The sequence below is a fragment of the Leopardus geoffroyi genome, chromosome A1 (assembly GCF_018350155.1).
Source record: "Leopardus geoffroyi isolate Oge1 chromosome A1, O.geoffroyi_Oge1_pat1.0, whole genome shotgun sequence".
NCBI classification, from domain to species: domain Eukaryota; kingdom Metazoa; phylum Chordata; class Mammalia; order Carnivora; family Felidae; genus Leopardus; species Leopardus geoffroyi.
In genome coordinates, this window is record NC_059326.1 from 235,606,421 (window position 1) to 235,625,623 (window position 19,203).

At 50.5% G+C, this 19,203-nt stretch overlaps 1 protein-coding gene across 4 annotated transcripts in view; it reads right to left on the bottom strand.

Annotated features, from left to right (window-relative positions):
* The window catches only part of ICE1 (interactor of little elongation complex ELL subunit 1), a 56,850-nt gene extending 38,281 nt beyond the window's left edge, over positions 1-18,569 (bottom strand). For 3 of the 4 annotated variants that reach the window (XR_006702629.1, XM_045442661.1, XM_045442680.1), the window contains exons 1-6: positions 18,241-18,569; positions 5,923-5,981; positions 5,218-5,252; positions 3,008-3,026; positions 2,154-2,265; positions 575-651 (exon numbers count right to left, since the gene is read on the bottom strand). Coding sequence is in view for 3 of the 4 variants with exons in the window: in XM_045442661.1 (XP_045298617.1) it covers positions 575-651; positions 2,154-2,265; positions 3,008-3,026; positions 5,218-5,252; positions 5,923-5,981; positions 18,241-18,324 (386 nt within the window). In the remaining variant the exon portion in view is untranslated. The remainder of the gene's footprint in view (positions 1-574; positions 652-2,153; positions 2,266-3,007; positions 3,027-5,217; positions 5,253-5,922; positions 5,982-18,240) is intronic. The other variant, XM_045442668.1, reaches the window with a different exon arrangement.
* Between the last annotated feature and the right edge of the window lie 634 nt (positions 18,570-19,203).

The following is a 19,203-nucleotide window of genomic DNA, read 5'->3' on the forward strand; positions in this document are numbered from 1 at the left end:
GCCGGCAGGTGCTCACGGTCCCACGTCCCAGGAGGCAGGGGCTGCCGAGCCGCACCAGTTTTCAGACAGACCTTGGAGTCAGAGCGAGTGGGAAACTCCGAGAAACCGTCTCTGAGTAACCACCGCGTCAGATCGACGTCACCGCACCGTGTGTGTGGCTCCCAAGCTTTGTGAGGAGCGGGGAAGTGACCAAGTGGGCGCCTTCAGACAGCTCTTTTTATTAATGGTAACAAAGACCCCACCGCACAGGGCACAGGGCAAGGAGCTGACGGTCGTGTCTGAAGGCACACGGAGACGCGTGCATGCATGCGCAGACAGACATAAAACTCTGGCGTTCTTTCTCTGTGCAGCTCTTCAACGCGCCCAGGCTTCTTAGTCTTTCTTATAACCCTTCACGCGAGGTGTGACCTCCGTTTTACAGATGTGGAGACTACGGCTGAAGGACCGACTCGTTTACAACCACAAGGTTAGTTACAGGCAACAACCCAAAGACAGAGAGACAAATGGTACCGATGGAAGGTTTAGTTCTTTTGGAAAAGGAAAACCGTATTTCCACAGTTATCTTAACACTTACTGAGCATCTGTTTTCAAGCATTCTTCTTTCACACGAGCATACTCCTGATGAGTGTCCTGGTACAACTTCAGAGAACTCTGAAAAAAGATAACATATCTTATCACCATCAGTGATAACTTATTTTGACCTTGACCAGCAAAATTATTATCACTTAACAGTAAGAAGTTAACCAGATGAATACATACGTTAGGCAGGAAACCCCCATATAATTCTTTGAGCATTTTAATAAAGATAACCAGATCCTTAACGTAAATTTAACACGATTAATAGTCTCATCAAAGAAAGCTACTAAGAATGTGAAAATGTACTAATTTCAGGGCAACTCCAAATCTCTGTAATACGGATTAGCAAATATTTTGGTCTCAACCAGTTAATATTCAACAAAGTCTGAGGAAATTTTAGAGCCTAATAAACATAAGCTATCATTTTTACCATACAAAAATATAAACAAACCATTATCCTTAACAATAACTGGGAAGAATGTGTTAACACCCATTGACGTGTATGTCCCGATGGCCAGCACAGAACGGGAAAGACTGTCACTGAGCACTGTCTCCTACTACGGGCACGTGCGGGGTCGCTAACTGCCACAGCTCCGAGAGGGCTTTCACGACCCCCTTGTACACGTGAGGGGTCTGAGGGTCCACAGCTGACTTATTCCTCTAGAGCCACAGAGAACGAGTGACCAATGAGGGCTTGTCACTGGGGTCTGACGCCAGTGTTCCTGCTTCCTCTCGGCTGTGGCTGCCGACGTGATTATGTGTCAGAGGCAGCCAAAATTCAATGTTGCGGCTGTTTCCGTTTCACCTTCTTCGCATCGTGCAACACGGAATAAAGACTTTCCACAAAAGTATTACGACCGGTCACTGTTGAAGCAGGTCAGACAACCGATCGGTGCACGGCATTGCTAGAACAGCACAAGGTGAAGACTGGGAGGCACAGACACTATCGTGACAAGGGCTTGGAGAACAGGCTGAGAAGACCAGCGTTGTCCCAGCTTAGCTACGACATGTCTCAAGCAAACCAAGCAACCAACTTTACTGGCCTCTGACTTACGTTACCTGCAAAAGCCATAAATTCTCTCCTAAGACTCCTGGGAAGAGTAAGCCGAAATTCATACTGAAGCGCAAGTTTACAGCACCTTTTCTGCACCACCCCCCAGGTTTACAGAATTTTAAATAAACTGCAACTTGATTTTGAAGCAGAGAACATGATCTCTCTACCTTTAAGTTTGAATTTTTGCTTTTCATTTTATAACTAAAGCAAGACCAACGTGAATAGGCAATCAACGCAGGACACACAAGAGCCCTAAAAACCCACAGTGAGCAGGTTCCTCCGGAGAACCTCAAAGAACACAGAAGCGATGAACACAGCATTACAGGGCTAGCAATTACCATGAGGACCAAGCCATGAATCAACCCGTGCGACCTTCTCTAAAGATAGTAATACGCTTAATGCTTCTTGACTAGCACCTGTTTCCTTTGTGAAGACGTAAGACGCCCCCTCCTTCCCATGACAGTGAATAAGCACACCTTGGTTTACGGAAGGTAAAGCTTTGTGGGAAAACCCCTTCAGGTACCTTCTTCTCCTCTAGCTCTGCTTTTAAAGATCCCAGCTCTTCCTGACATTTCTGCAGAGGAGAGATTTTCTGAAGCATCTGTTCCACTTGGTGATGCAGAGTACTGTTCTCTCTAAAAATGGACAATGCGTTAGCGTCAGTCGACAAAAGGATCTCCAGCATGTTACTAAACAGACCTACTGATGATTTCCTGGTTTCTCTAACTTGGAACAAAAAAGAAACAAGAGAATGTCTCATTTGAAATGCCTTCTCTCTATTTACATCAACATGACCTTCATGCTGCCCTTTGTTCCTTCGACATGATAGTCTATTTCTAATAAAAAGTATATGAAACAGCTACCTGAGACACTCTCAGTCTGACGGAGAAGATATTAAAGAACAATCTGTCGATGCTCTGGCTTTTCCGATCTGGAAGTCATCTCCATTTACTCAAACTAAGTGACGGGCAATTTTGTGATCCAGGTCATAACAATGTTTTGCCTTCTTCTAGGTGACGAATGTATTCAGAGTATGAGACACTGCTAAATGTTAAGTCCATTTAAAATTGTTTAAAATGCACAAGATAACTGCACTTAACATTCCAATTCATACAGACTACAATTTGATTAACAGTAAACTTCATTTCAATGGCAATGCCATGGGTTCAAGTATTGAAAAGTCAAATGCCACGCTGTAATTTAAGACCTTGATAAGAAATTGATTTGGATAAAAATGTAAATCTTCTTCTATTATGACCATCAAAGCAACATTGTATATAACGGATCAATCCTATGTGACACTTTGATTGAGTCTGTTTAAAAAATCTAGTCTTTTAAATGTCTACCCCAAAACAACGATGAAAACAGGTAGCTTACCTTCTTGCAAACTGCAGCTGTGAAACTTGTTAAAGAAAACTCTTGAGAGTTTTATCTACTGACACTTGTCTGAAGATTAAACTCACTTTAAAAGTATCTGTAATAATCTCTGTTCAATATACATACAGGCAAGATCACGATTCCTAGAAAACAATTATTTCACGTGCCGTTTATAACACAGCAATAAAAATTTTTACTACGTTATTCTATTTACCATACCATGTACCTAAAGTCAAAACACCTACTTCTCTAAATTGAAACAAGGTATTCAATTAAATACAGATTAATATGAAATTCCAAGAATAAACACAAGGTAATATTCAACCAACGAGCAACACCTCCAATCCTGTAAGTAACAAAATCCTGAAACAACCTACCCTGGATTTCTCAGATGGTCCCCAGCATAATTCCAGCAAACAAGAGTTTAGGTTCTTGCACAAACCATCTACCACTACACTTAATGAGCAAGGAGAAGAGAAACACAGGGAGAACAGGAAATCTAGACGACCTTACTCTGACAGCGTCCACGGTATGATCACTTCATCCCCATCTCATGCTGCCAGGAAAACGTGCTAAAAGAACAAAACAATTATCCCTTTAAATTTCACCTCCTGGAAGTTTCCACGTTTACAGCACAATGTGGCAAATGTCTACAACATCACACCTCCATCCTCCTCCCAGAATACAGACTGCTCCAGATCAAGGACTATATTCACTCTTACCAGTCTTTGCAAGAAAGCAAAGTTCAAAAATATCGAAAGGAAAAATAAAATATACTTTCTGTCCTTCAGAAAAAGGAAATAAAAACACAACAACCAGAATTACACAAAAAAGTAGGAAATGAAGTTACAAAATAAAGCCATTTAAACCTGCACCACGAGCACCGTGGGCTGCGAGAGCAAGCTACTGCCCACGCGAGGTACAGAAGTCCGTACTTGGGACCAACGCCAAGTACGCAGCTAGGCCGCAGAGGATCAGAGCACAGAACGCGCATTCAAGAATTAAGCCCGAGGCTTACCAGTTTTTAATAAACTATTCTAACAATTTTGACTTTAAAATTTGACAAATTTTTGAAAGGTAAATCAGTTTTCCTGCTAGATTACATGTGTTAATTACCTCAAAAATTTATGCCAAAAAAGGATACGATGAAAGTATATACTCTTCTAACACCGGAATCGCCTATTTCCCTATTCAGCTAATTACAAGTATTTCTATTAATTGTTTCTGTTCAGCTTTCATGATCAAAGATATAAAAGATATCATTACTATCAAAGATATCATTGCTCTTACCATAATGTACATTTAGTTAAACAGACTGCGAATTTCAACAAATAAAGCACAAGGGGCTTTCACTGACCTATTGTTTTTAACATAAAAATCCAGTACTAAAAATAAGTCTAAAGCTTATGCCTTCATTTTATTACTCGAATCACACAAGTTAGATACGGGAGCACCAACACAAACAATCAGTGATGACACACAAGCTCAGGAAAGTCAGAAGGAGTATCGAAGCAGGCCTCAGGTTCCCGACAAAGCTGAACAGCAGAATGTGTCCCGAGACTGAAGCTGAACTTCAGCGAATCCTCACAAATACACCTGTGCTATTTTTTACGGGGGAGATTTCCTTCGTGATGAATGTTTTCACCACAAAATGCAGAAAAATGAATCACACACACCATGTGCACCCTCACAACAAAATACTTCGACGGTTACTGAACAAATGCTGACCACGAGTCCACGCCTGTCTTGTCAACACAAATCACCCCGATGAGGGATAACATCTATAGTAATTCTCTACAAATCAGAAAGCTAATTAATAAAAGTCAATTTTGCAACATTCTGACTATTCCTACAGGGCAAGTCTTTCAGAAATTCCGAAACATTCTCACATTCAGCTTCACGTTATTCCTAAACCCGCAGAACATACGTCACACCCCCTCAGGACAAATGAAAGAGACCCACGCGTTAGAAAGTCAGGAAACCTGAAGAAAACCGAAGCCAGGGACAAAACCAGACTGTTCTAAAACGGCCACTCACAGTCTTTGCCATTCCACGCGGTCACAGGAAGAGACTCACGTCCACGCTGTGTTCCTTCCTTAGAGGCTGTAAATCCCACCTTCCGAAAGATAACTGAAAATCCCCACGGTTCATTAAGAAACTGTCAAGATGTCAATGTTACAATTCGAAGGAAAAAGCTGGTAAAAGGATATCATCGCATTTCTTCTGATACTCTGTTAATAAATTACTGCAACAAAGAAAAGAATTACGTTACCTTTTTGATCTGGAAAATACATTGTTAAAATCACATTTCAAAATATGCCAGGCACCCTTGTTCCTAGGTTTCTGGCAACAGATTTATGCTTAATATGTATGCGTGAGTGTGTGTGTGTGTGTGTGTGTGTGTGTGTATCGCAGCTGTATCATATATCGAATGTATATATGTATATACATATATATGTACACATCACCTTCAATTCCTTAGAAGCAGTGCTGCACTGATACGTGGACTTTTAATTTAAATCCCTTTGACTGGAGTAACATCTTAGCCTATAAATTCATGTGACTTTTAGAATATTAAAAAAAAAAAAAAAAAAAGACTAAATCTCATTCCATGACTATGAAATACTTACTGTGAGGAAACCTGAGGTCCAGTCCTAAAGCTAAGAGGGCTTTAAAGACAGAAAACAGCTTGAAACAAAATGTCCACTCTGTCTAGCACAGATCACTTCCCAAGCTGTAAGGCCGGCTGTGAAGGCCTGTGGGCCAGTAACGCAATGTGAGTTGCGTGACCCACAGCACACGGGCTCCAGGTGACAGACTCAAGGTCTCTTTGGCCCAGGGGTCTAACACACCACCTGCTGTGGCTTATCCGTTGGGTTCACGAAGTTCAACCAAACACTTGAAAACATACTCACTCTGTATTAATAATTTTTTGCTTCAAGGTAATTAATGCTTCAACATACTCGTTTAAATTCTGAAAGACAAAAACAGCTACAGTCAGCTACTTGTTTTATAAATTACACAGATTCTCTGTGTAACATATTGTGAAACACAAACACGTTGTTCACTCACTCTGTGACATAAAAGCAGAAATGAAGACGCTACTCACTTTACCTATAAACACAGACCCACAGACTCCGAGTGGTCTTGAACCCATGCTGTATCTCTCTGAATTTTTATGTGAATGACACTCTCTCCCCGACAGCAAGGGAGCCGTGCTGAGGCCGTGACTTGTGCTCTCAATGACAGTCTGGTGAGTAGTCACTACCTGAGCTCACCAACTACCAGTCATCATCAGTCTACAACTTACTCTGCATTGTTTCTGAAGGGATTGAAGACAACCAAAAAGACACAGAAGTTACAAACACATACACACACACACACACACACACACACTAAAAATTAAAAAAACACAGGAAGGACAAATAGGAATTTTAAAATAGGGACAAGATTCAATAAAAAAAATTCATTTTATAAGGACCTGTAGATTTTAGGGAGTAACTACAAATCTGGCTGTACATTGCTGCTATCAACAGGGAAAACATCATTAATTACACTGCTCAAAGTGTTTCTAAGATTTAAAAGCAAAAATTTTTTTCCTTAAGTGACTTTTTTCCCCTTCATGTCTGCACATTTCATTAGCAAATATTTCAGAAATAAGTACTTATTTTCACTGATTATACCAAAACACCTTTTTCTAGATAATCCAAATGATTTTGAGAATTAAAGAAACATCTCCCTCTACAGTACCACGAGCACCTTCTTCAGTCCTACACGTAACGTGGTCGTTAAAATAAAAACCGTATACACTGAAAGACATAAAAAATCTTAGCTCTCTTCTGGCCCCACCCCCCAATGAAAGATCTCGATTCCACGTCGCCCATCTCCCTCCGGAACTGCTCCCACACACGACACTGGGTGTGCTCAGGGCACCAGGGGCCACTGCGGGACACGCGGGTTCTCCTCAGCCTTCACCCGCGCCCCACGAGCGTCCCTGCCCATGCCCTGTGAGACGCTGCTCCCCATCCTCAGGATCAAGTGCAGACAGGCTCCTGCAGCAGTGACAGTTACGGGCAATGCAAATCTCAGGGCCCTTATTTATTTTTTTCAACGTTTTATTTATTTTTGAGACAGAGAGAGACAGAGCATGAACGGGGGAGGGGCAGAGAGAGAGGGAGACACAGAATCGGAAACAGGCTCCAGGCTCTGAGCCATCAGCCCAGAGCCCGACGCGGGGCTCAAACTCACGGACCGCGAGATCGTGACCTGGCTGAAGTCGGACGCTTAACCCACTGAGCCCCCCAGGCGCCCCATCGGGGCCCTCATTTTTTCATTTGTGTTTCTCCAGGAGCGTGACTGACAAATCTCTTCCGGCTACTCAGTTCTTCTCCTCTTAGTTAACAGCTCCTTCCTACTGTTTGCTCACTGGGAAGTTGCCCTTTCCGAGGGGCTGCCACATCTAAGGCACGGTGACATTTCATTAAATGTTACAAATGCATATACGGTTTGTCAGGTGGCCACAGAAATACACCCACGCAGGCACGTATACGTCTTAAACACTCAGAGTTGAATCCGTCACTTTTTCCAAAATTTCGGCTTCCTGATGTATTTAGAAAGTCCTATCCCACCCATGATGCTAACATAAAAGGATTCTCCTCTCTGCTATCCTAGTGCTTTTAGGCTTTCATATTTTGTATTTCCAGCGTTAACGGCTCTGGTGCTGTGTACAATCCAGACTCTCAAGGCTCAAGGTCAAAAGGGCAACAGGGGCCCATTCATTTTTGTATTCGATGTATACTTGGCCTCCCGCGTTGAAGAAACAATCTTTCATTAACAAATTTGGGGTGTAGCAACAGACTTCCGGGCCCAGAGGGTAAGGAATGCATCTGCTTTTACGCCCTCCCCCAAAACCAGCTAAAACTGAGGTCAAGGAACTTTCCGCCAAAGGCAAGACCCACAAAGATGAGAGCAGAATAAGAGGCCAATGGCAACTGGAAAGCAGATTCAAGAACACGGATTCAGGGGGCTCAAGAGAGCAGGGGGGTGGGGGCGGGGAACGGGGACACCAGGTTCCTCTGAGACCAGAGGCCGGCAGACGGCGCTAACGTGAGAACTGGCCGCAGGCCCTCTTGCAAGCATTTAATCCTCAAATTCCTACCTCTCTGCCACCATCCAGGAAAAGGTCTGCTGTGAGGAATTCTCTGCCCGGGACACTGAACGCAGTGCCAGGAACAAAGGGACGAGCCGCTCCTAAACACAGAGGGGACGCTGACCACCTCCGGGCCCCACGAAGCTCCCAGACACTGGCAGCCAGTCCTTTTGCCCTCCGGGCAGGAGACTGACCACACTTTGTCGGAGGAAGTGTAACCAGCCTGCAGACGAGATCTAAAGGTACTGACAGGAGATCTGCTTCAAATAAACGGCCCGCCAGACCTTCTGCGTGAAGCCCGGGGTCCTGAAGCCCCACGCTCAGCATTTCCCGCCAGCACCTTAGCCAACAGTTTTAATACGAACAAATAATCAAGGATTTCCGCCCATCAGAGAGAACCCTGAACGTGAGCCAGAGACCAAAAGAAGACAAAGCAACTTGGAGTAAAAAAGACTGAGACGAAAACCGCAAGAACAGTAGTATGAGCGGAGGTTAAGTGATGTTACATTCCTGAAACAACATTTTTAAAAGGAACGTACAGAGTTCCTAGGAACTTCATTATAGCTCTTAAAAATTAAAAACATATACACGCACGAGGATGGCTAAAAAAACCAAAGTGACAGACAACAGCAAGTGCTGGTGAGGATGCCGAGACCGGAACCCTCCGAGTCGGGGGTGGGGGGCAGGAAACGGTGCAGCTGTGTCGAAGAGTTGGGCAAGGGCTCAAATGTCAATCACCTGACCATGCAGCAATTCCACTCCGAGGTCCGTGCCCCGAGGAACCGAAAACGCACGTCCCTGCCAACCCCGCACAGCATTAGTCACGCTAGACAAAGAAGTAAAAAATAAGCTAATAGAACGTATAAACAAAATGTCACACGGCCACATAACGTGACTACTCGGCAATGAAACGGATGAATGCCACCCGCTACCACAGGGGTAAACCTTGCAAACACATGCTACCCACACGAGCTCGCAAAAGGCTGTATGACTCCATTCACGTGAATTGCTCATAACGGGCAGATCCAGAGACAGGAGACTGGCGCTTGCCAGGGATGGGGGCGGGGGAGACAGGGAATGACCACTAACGCCTGAGAGGTTCCTGGCAGGGGCGAGGTGGGGGACTCGGGTGGAGAGGAACGTGTTTTACAAAGTGGTGACAGGGTTCCAAAACTGTGACCGAACTAAAAACCACTGAATCGCACACATAAAAAGGATGAATTTTATGGCATGTGAATTGTATCTCAATAAAACTGTCAGAAGTAAATTAAAAACAGGAAAGCAAAATAAAAACCTCAAAAGAGTTGAGGATAAAGTTGAAAATAAAAGTTCCCCAGATAAAACGAAACACAGACCTAAGAACAAAGTAAAATAAAAAGCAGTTAAAGTTGTCAGGGCAAGATCCCACATGCCCAACAAGTAAGAGTTCTAGACACAGTAACAGGAAAGATGGACAGATGATCAAAGTCATTCTGATACTCAAGGAAAACAAATCTCAGAACCAAAGCCAGACATTTCCAAACTGAAAGGTCCCAGCACATAAATAGAAACAGAATCCAAACCAGGACACATCAGCACCAGGTTTCAGGGCATCGGAGACACAGCAAAGACCCTACAGGAAACCTGAGAGAAAAATGCAACCAGCCAAGTCGCATGCAGAGAATCTGGAACCAGAATGGCTTCAGCCTTCACAACAATCTGGAAGCCTAGAACCCTGCAAAGTTTGGAAGGAAAAGTGAATTCCAAGGTAAAATTCTGTGCAAGCTAGCAATCAGTTGGGATGGTAAAACTGACACTCTTGGTTTTTTCTTCCAACAAGATTTTATGTAAATTCAAGGTAGTTGAAAATAGACTCTTCCCAGTCAGAAGTTCTACAAAGTTCTACTTCGCAGACATCCTTCCTGAGGGAGGTACTGCAGGTCATGACCACGTGACCCCCCCAAACTCCTGGAGTAAACCCAGAGAAGGCGACGTGGCACAAAAGACAGAGGTGACGAGAATCGAGAAGGCGGCTGCACCCCGGAAAGGAGCAGGCCCCAAGGCTCTGCACGGAATTTCCCCCTTAAGGAGAAAACGACAGAGCATCTGGCCGAATGAAAGCCCTGAGGATACTCTGACCTAACCGGCAGAGAGCTGCAAGTAAACGTGGTTGGTTCGCGCCATGCATTTAAATTATGATTTTGTAAACACAAGTGATTCTTCCTTTTTTCCCATCCTCTTTCCAGTTCTTTGCTAGTGGATTACATCTTCCCCACCTTGCTTCCAGATGCCGTTCTATAGTGCTAAGTACCATGCAAGAGACATTCCTGAAACCTCTAGAGTCCCACACAGCTGGATTCAAATTCCTGCCCCACCTCCTTCCAGCCCGGGAACTTTGGGCAGATTTATTTAGCCTCCCTTTGCCTCAGGACCCTTTCCAATCCTACAGATAAGGAGACAGAGCACTGGGAGGGACAGGACTGGCCTGCTATTAGAAGTAAACAGGATGAGCCAGGAAAGCGTCAACCCGTCCCTGGCATACAGCAAAGAGTCCTTACCGTGTTCAAGATGAGCAAGCTGAATTAAGGCTAGAATCACTCATCCGGGGAAACAAACAAAACAACACAAGAAAGGAAAAGTAATCACGATTTACTCCAGAGTACAGCTCTGAAGACCATACGGTCAGAATAACATCCGCTCGGAGCAGGGACGGAACCGAAATTACACACGGGCTGAGAAGGCAGGGGAGCAGAGGGAGGGCAGGGGCCTCAGGGGCAGCAGGGTCCCGGCTGCAAGGAGAGCTCAGCGTGCACCTGCCGAGGTCAGCCATCCAACAGGACGCCTGACACTGAAGAGCACGAAGCAGCAACACGAGTCTGTCGCTTAACGCTGTTAAGGTTCATTACAAAACGCACTGCGAACGATTCAAAGTGGGACGGGAGGGAGGTGGGGCTGGGGGCTGCTGGCTCTTGTCCGTCCGTGGACACATCTTGTCCATCTGGCCACCTCTCTAACCTGTGTTCACCCACATTTGCTACAGGCAAGAAATGAAAACCACAAAACACAGCACCACACAGGGGAAAAGCAGACGAAGCAAAGACGAAACCACAGCACTCGAGGCCCTGACTTTTCCCTCTGAGCCCGCCTTCACGGCAGCTCAAATCCGGGCAGATCCTGCAGCACCCTGACAAGTCTTCTGTGTCTCTCCAATCTGGTCCGAACCGTCTCTAACCAGCACATCTCAGGGCTGTGAGTGTGCAGCGCGCTGTGTCTAAGTGACTTTCGCTCATTTACGAGTGCACACGGCCCTACGCCGCCCAGCCTCGGGAAGGAGGCAGGTGTGGGGAGCTCCCCTCCAGGACAGGCTGACGTGACGGGGTTCCCCTGACCGCGGCTTCCCTCCCAGCCGTCTGGCTCTTCTGGAAGTCGCGCTGCAACGTCTGCCGGAAGGCTCGGGCTTCCTCCCGGTTGTCCCCCATCGCTAACCCCACCCTGAGTCTCCCTCCAGCCCTCCGTCGCACTTACCCACTCGTCCACCAATAGGGCTCCCGGACCAGCACGTCCTGTCACCCCTACTTACTCCCCACGTACTCCTCTTCCACAGCGCGCTGTTTCAATCTTATCCACGAAGATCCTCTGGACGGTCACTGCGCACGTCTAGCGCTTGACGAAAGTAAAGGGCACCACCGTTTGCTCACCTTCCCTCCCTTCTCCCAGAGACGTGGAACGGGGGAACGGTGGCCGGAGGGCACAGGGCGAGGAGGGGCGGGACAACCTGGCAGGGGGCCGGCCCGCGGGCCTGGGGCAGGCGAGAGGCCACCGGTGCGGTTAGGAAACCGGCACCGCCGAAGGGGTCAGCACACGTGCAGACAGACAGCAAGTCAGTTAGCAGAGGTGGCGACAGGAGAAGTACGGTGCCCAGGTCGACCTCCACACTCACATCCGGGCTGGCAGATTCTTGTCTGCGGTGGCTGTGCCGTGCACTGTGCGATGTTCGCGGCTTCTCTGGCCTCGGCTCACGAGGTGGCGGGAGCACTCCCTCAGCCCCCCCCCGGGGCACGTGTGGGAACAAAGGACACGGCAGGTCTGAGACTGTGCCTAGAAAGGCCTGCTACAAGGGTGCCCGTGGTGGTGTGTGGGGAATTGGGATTCTAGAGGGTTCCCACCCTTCGCTCGATGCTAAGAGGGGCTCCCTGTGCTGACCTGCAGCGTGGTTTCTGCCGAAACTTGCTTTCCTTCTGGAATCTGAGCGTGTATCCGCCCGACCAGCCCCCAGCAGACACTCCGTGTGTGTCACTGAGCACTCACTGCTGGGTAACGTCACTTGAGTCCAGTCACCCTCACTGGGCTTCCTCAGGGCCCCACCCCAGGGCCTTTCCACCCGGCAGACTCTGCTTTGTGCCCTCCGGCCATAAGGCCCCTGGCGAGGAGGGGGGCGCACTCACGCGCATGCTCCTGGCCAACCCCTGGCCCCGGGTGTGGGCTCACAGAGCCCTGACACAGCGTGGCCCCCACAACGTCTGCAGACCTCGCCAACGAGAACACGTGCTCCTGAAGCTTTCAGGGACACGAAATTCAGAGAGAGACTCCACGGAGGAGGCTGAAGACCCACAAGTGCTCTACAACACGTTTTCCCGACCAGGCCTCGAACCAGCGAGAGGCAGAAGCTCCTCCTTGGCCCGGAAGCAAACTGTGAGGGGCCCAGGGACTGGGCGAGCGGCTGCACCGACGCCCGCGTCAGGACTGGAGGGCAGCGGGCTCACCATGCTGAAGGGTGCTCGGACTTCAGGGCAACACAGCCCGAAGCGTGCAGGGCAGGGAAGGCGTGTGTGCACAGCAGCGATGAGGCCCACGAGCAAACCCCTGGACAATCGGCGAGTGGGGTAAAGAGAATGCCCGAGTTCCGTGTGCTATTCTGGCGACTTTCTTGTACGTTCTAAGTTGAGTCGTTTTTTTTTTTTTTGTTTTTTTTTTTTCAAAAGAAATCATTTTTAAAAATCACAGTAATCCATTAACCCCTAGGCTGGGGGTGACGTGGCTCGCTGCTCGCCTTGAATCCTCTCCAGGGTGCCACATCTCCGCCTCCTCGTCCTGGCCAACTTTTTATCAACTGCAATCATTTAAAGTCCACACTGATCTCCACCAGAGCGGAGCGTGTCTCCTGAGCGGTGAGCGAGGACCCCCCTGTGGACTCCTTGGCATCGAGTGGCCGGGAACACGGCAGGAAGGTAGGGACGCCCCCCTCCAGCGCTGCTCCGGGTACTTCTCCGCCAGACCAGCTGAGTGGCTCCGCTTCCCGGGAAGGCAGGACAACGTGGCCCCCCTTCGGGCCACAACACTCTCCCTTCACTCTTTCTCCTTACTCAGCTAAGAATCATCCTCAGACCTCAGTTCAGATTCACTTCCTGTAGGAAGCCGCCTTCCGCTGCCCCGCCCCTCGGTGCTCTCGGGGTACCCCGTGCATCCCCCAACGTGGGACCCGTTTCCTACACTTGTTCTGTGGTTTTCTCGCCATCTGTAACCTGAAATAGAACACGAGCCTCAAGCCCCTTCTGTCCGTGACTGTGTTCCAAACTCATACCGTGACGTGACAGGCACACACATTTGCTAAATGACCGACAATGCTGGACAAGGGAGTGTCCCTTGTAACACAACCACTTACAAACCACTTACAGTATGTCTAGGAGAGAACAGGTTTCGGGTTCTAAACCACAGGCAATTATCAGTGGGAGTCCAACACAAGTTTACATAAATCACAGGCTCGATTCTGCTCTGAGGACGGCCAGAGAGCATCTGTCCTGCATGCAGTCCAGTGACACGAGCGCAAAAGGATCACCATGTGCTTCGGCCTCTCATCAGGGTTCCCGGGGTTAAACGGTTTTGCTCCACAGGGAGTGGAACCGGTGACAAGGGGGCCTCACCTCCACCAGAACACAGCAGCCTGTGCCAGACCTAAAACAACCAGCTCAAGAACGGTCACTGGCAACAGAGTAAGGACGCACACTGGATCCCGTGGGGTCTCACACTCAGGAACCCATACGCACCTTGGGCCAGAGCTCAGTGACAAACCATTATCACCACTGAGGGTGACAAGACACAGGAGAGGAGGCACGAGACTACAAAACACAGAGGATGCAGAAGATGTGGTTAATCCGCACCCTGCGGGACGCAGCGATGACCGCAGGGCACCACGAAAGAGAAAGACGGAGTGGGCAGGAGGAGGGGGGCAGGAGGGAAGATTTCCAGTGCAAGGACAGGACCGCGGGACTTAGGACACACAGTCAGCTTCCCGCCACAGTCCGGAACAAAGGCCTAGCACCCGCCTCCCGCAGGGGTGACACCTGCCTGCTTGCCCGTGGTGCGCGAGATGCGGGGAGCTGTGCGACACTACACAGCAGGCCACCCTCTCTGTGCAGGGCACCCCCTTAGCTTCTCTGGCACAAGGTTGCCTCAAGTGTGGAACCCGCTGCGGTCCGGAGGCGCCTCTCCAAAAGGTGACCCCGCTCAGGCTGTCAGATCCCTGCTCCCTGTTCTCCACGTTCCCCACCCTGACTTCGCGGGCTCCCATTTCCCTGTGCCCTTCTGTCCCCTTCGGTCCACACTTGCCTTCCGCCAGCAGCTTTCCCTTCACGGACCCCTCACGACAGCACCTCGTCTCATGATTGCCGCAGAAGTTTCCAAAGTTTCCATAAGCGATAGAGCGTACCCTCCGGGCCGCTTCTCTTTTCCTAAAAGTCCCCTGGGTACCTGGGGGCACCGTGTACCACACAAATCGCCACACGCACCACGTGTGACTGCAGCTGGGGATCCCCAATCCCGCGGTCGTTCCAGAACCTCACTCCCACGTTTCCAACGTCTCTTCCGGCCGCGTTTCTACTTCCCTTCCCTCCACCCGTGCTCAGCTGCTCAGGTTTTACTCTCTGGTCTTCTAGTTCCCAGACCTGGGACCCGTCTCCTCTTCATAGATTCTCACATTTAGACCTTTTTCCTCTTTGTTCCCATCCCTGGGAAGCTTCAGTTCCCCCAGGCTTTTGTTATCACTAGCACGTACCACAGCTGGTGGCACCCCCTCCAATCCAAGCAGTACATCACCACCTGCTATTTTTAGGGAAGACACGGCTACTACGTGGCAAGACCTCGCTCTAGCCCATAAGCTGAGAAAACTGACGCAGAACTGTAAGGTGGTGACCATCGAGATCTGCAATCGCCTGCCACAGACCTATTTTCCCAGCCTCACTTTGCAAAATTAAAGGCTCGCTCGAGGCTCTACGCGTATCTCATCCTCCTCTTCCCCTAAAAAGACGTTCCAGGCAAAAACCCAAATGCAACGGAGTGTCCTGATTTAGGGAAGAGGTCTCCAAAGGCAGGCCCTGCTTTTGTGAATCAAGTTTCCCTGCAGCCCAAGCATGCCCACTCCTTGCCTGCTGCCCGCACGGCGTGTGCCCTGCGATGACCAGGGGAGGAGCTGCCAACAGCCTGGATCTCGATGACCTTGCCCCCCCCCACGGAACCAGTTGCAGGCCCCTGGATTGAAGAGACTTCACAGGTCTCCCATTGCTGTTCTGAGACCCAAGAGTGGGAATGTGGCAAGGGCAGGAGAGAGGGAGTCCTCAGCAAGATTCAGCGAGAATCTCTAGGCCAGAGATCGCGCTGGGTCACACAGGCTGGCAGCAGTGGGGAAGAGCAAGGAGTGGGGGGAAACGAACGCGGGGTCAAGGGAATGGGTTGATAGACTGGATGCAGGATGGGAGAGAAAGACAGGAACCAAGGATGACACTTAGTTTCCGGCCTACACACAAGAAAGCTACAGTTGCTACTTTCAACTACCAGAGAATGGGGAACCACGCTCCTGAAGGAGGACCAAATCCGCAACTGAAAAGTGAAATTCACATCAGTTGTTCTGCACAGAAGCCTCCAATAGCTCACTGTTCTTTCAGAGTAAAAGCCAAAATCCTTACAGGGGTCCAGAAGAGCCCCACAATCAGGCCCTCCTCATTCTGCCTTCATCAGACTCCCTGACTGCTAATAAACGCCACCCAAAACTCACAGGTTGAAATCTGATCCCCAATGTGACAGCGTTTGGAGGTGGGGTCTTGGGAGGTGTTTAGGTCATGAGGGCAGAGCCCTCAGGAATGGGATTAGTGCCCTTTCCAAAAGACCCCAGAAAGCTCCCTTCCCTTTACACGGCGAGAAGACAGACAGACACAAACCAGGAACCAGAGCCACGCCGCCCCCACCCCCACCCCCCCCGCCCTGAGCCCTAAATCTGCCTGTGCTTTGATCTAAGACCTCCCAGTCAACAGAACTATGAGGAACGAACTCCCATTGTATTTTACGGCGCTTTGTTACGCAGCCTAGAAGGGGTATGACATCCACGTTCACTCCACTGCAGCGACACTGGCCTTCTCTTCCCAAGCACATCCAGCATGCTCCTGTGTCGGGCGTCCACGCCTGATCTGCCTGCTGGACGGGACGCTCTCCTCCCAAGATGTCGACGGGGTTCATTCTCACACTCCCTTTGCTCAAACAGAACCTTCTCAGAGAGGCCTTCCCAGGGCTTCCTATGTAAATTCCACCAACCAGTGGCCCCTTCCTGGCCCATCTGTTCTTTCTACCTCCTTTGCTTAATTTATCTCCAACATATTTATTATTTTCTCATGTAACTTGTTTAATCTGTTCCCTCCCCCCACCTCCTAAGATGGAAGCTCAAGAAATCAAGAATGTTTGCCTTTTTCCTCCTGCTGCCTAAAACACAGCAGGTTACCTATAAATAGTTTTGGATGAAACTGGCCCAAAGAATGCGGTTTATGAAAGATCCAAGAGACCTTCACTCAAGTTCCTGGGGTTTTGAGGGAAAATAAAAGCACATTATACACACCTATCCAGCGCAGCAGCTGAGCCCAGAAACGCTTTTCCTGCCAGTGCAGGACTCCCTTTCTCTCTCCCCTGCTCTCAACACTTAACATTTGGGTTCACTTCACAGATAGCGCCCTTAAAACAACAACAACAACAACAACAACAAAAAACACCTCATCTCGATGGCCTATCTGGCCTACATTCTTCTCTGGTCTCATCCCAGCAGCCACTCTCCCCTCCACACTGTGCTCATGCCAAGCAGACGCTGTTCTGCTCCCCAAAGACCCACTGCTCCCTCCCACCTCCCAACATCCCACCTGTTGGCTCCTCCATGTTGACCCCTCCACGCAGGAAGGTCCTCTCCCGCTCTTCGGCTCAACATTCAGGTCTCCCTACCCCTCCCCCTCAAAAACCCTCTGCCCCCACCACGGCCAAGAGGCAAGACCACCATTCCAACTCCTCCTTTTCCTCCGAATCCTTAAATTCCTGTAAAGTCTTACTTGCACACACGAGTCTTACTTATAAAGGCAGATCGTGTGTTCTGCTCACTATGTCCCTGGTGCCTAGAACACCAGGCAGAAGGAGTGACAACTTCATGACATCTAGTAGGTAGGGCAGGGAGGGGCCCCACTTTACCACTAATGGTGCTGACAGAAGTTAAGAGACCCTCGATATCAGACAGCTAAGAGGATCAGGTCGGACACAAGTGCCTGGGACCGTTTCTACTACCTCACAAGACTTGGGGCCAGACACTAGTAACTCCTCTCCTGTCACCGTAGAGAACAGTCCCTCCTGCCGTTAGAAACTTCCAGTACGTGCACGCCTTTGATGAATGACCCTCCCCCCGCCAACCAGCACGGCCTGCCTCCGGGCAAGAAATATTTCAAGATGAGCCAGAGCAGCCCCAAACCTCGTCCTCGGAGAGGCAGCGGCCCCGAGCATTTCGCCCATCACCCGTCGGCCCCGGGGAAGCCGTGAGACTGGGGGAGTGAAGCAAGGGGCCCCGCCAGCGCTCGCTCACGCTGCCCCCCGCTACCACCACCGCATCCCGGTAAACGAGTGCCGGGTTGCAAGCCTAAATAAAGCAAAGGAGGCGGTTCCCAATACAACTGCAGTAGAAAAGGGGGCGGGCAGGGGAGGAGGGGGAGCTTCCGCCGTGGAGCGGGCGCAGCGCGCGCGGCGGGACCCCCAGCCCCACGCCCCGGCCGGCCGAGCTCCTCCGCGCCCCCGGCCCGGGAAGGCGCCGCACCTGCTGCAGGGAGGCGCAGCCCTGACACCGCGAGAGGTCCGCCGCCGTCCCGGGCGCCGCCGAATGGGTCTCGCCCGGCATCATGGTGCCAACGCCGGGCCCGGTGGGCCCGCGCGCCTCAGGGACCCGCGGCCCGGGCCCTGTCCTCCCTCTGCTGACGCCGCCGGGGCCGCCGCCTGCCAGGCCGCTTCCCGCCGGGTCCGGGCGGGTCCATCCGTGCACAGAGGTCCCCGTGGAGCTGGTGAAGGGCTCTCCCAACCGGAGCCGCCTCGGGCACTAGAGAGAAACGCGACCCGGCGCGGCCCCCGAGCGCGACAGCGCCCAGCCAGGACCCCGCCCCGCCCTACCTCGCCCCGCCCCTCTCCGCGGCTTGGGGCTGCCCGCGGCGCCGCCTGAGCGAAATAGGGAGCGGAGCCGAGCCGAGGCGGCGGGAGAGGCGCCCACAAAGGAAAAGTCAGGGAGAGCAGAGGCATCGGAGGTGCACCCCTTGCGCTGAGTAGGGGGTTAATCTTTTATTGCCGGCTGGCTGTGTGGCAGGTTCCCATAGACACCTACAGCCTTCAGCGAGGGGGCGGTGACCCCCTTGATGACGTCACCCAGGCGCCTGCAGCAATGGAAGGTCCCACGCCGGGACGGGCAGGTGTGCGATTTGGAACTGGAGGGAACCGCTCTGTCCGAGCCCGGCCGGGTACCCGGAGGGGAAGGACGGACTACGCTTCCCGACGCCCCGTGCGGCGGACGACCCCGGGCGGGTCCTCCCGCCGTGGCGCGGCCTTCGCGACAGCGGCCGCTCCTTCCTGCGGGACCGTCGTTCTTCCCGGCAGCTGGCCGCGCTTGCGGCGGTCGGTCGGTCGGTCTCTCTGCCAGGCCCTCCCTGCGGCCCGAAGCCCTGGGTGGGGCGCAGCCGGTGACCCCAGTCACGGACGGTAGCAGGCCGCTCCCAAATCTCAAGTCTATACCCCT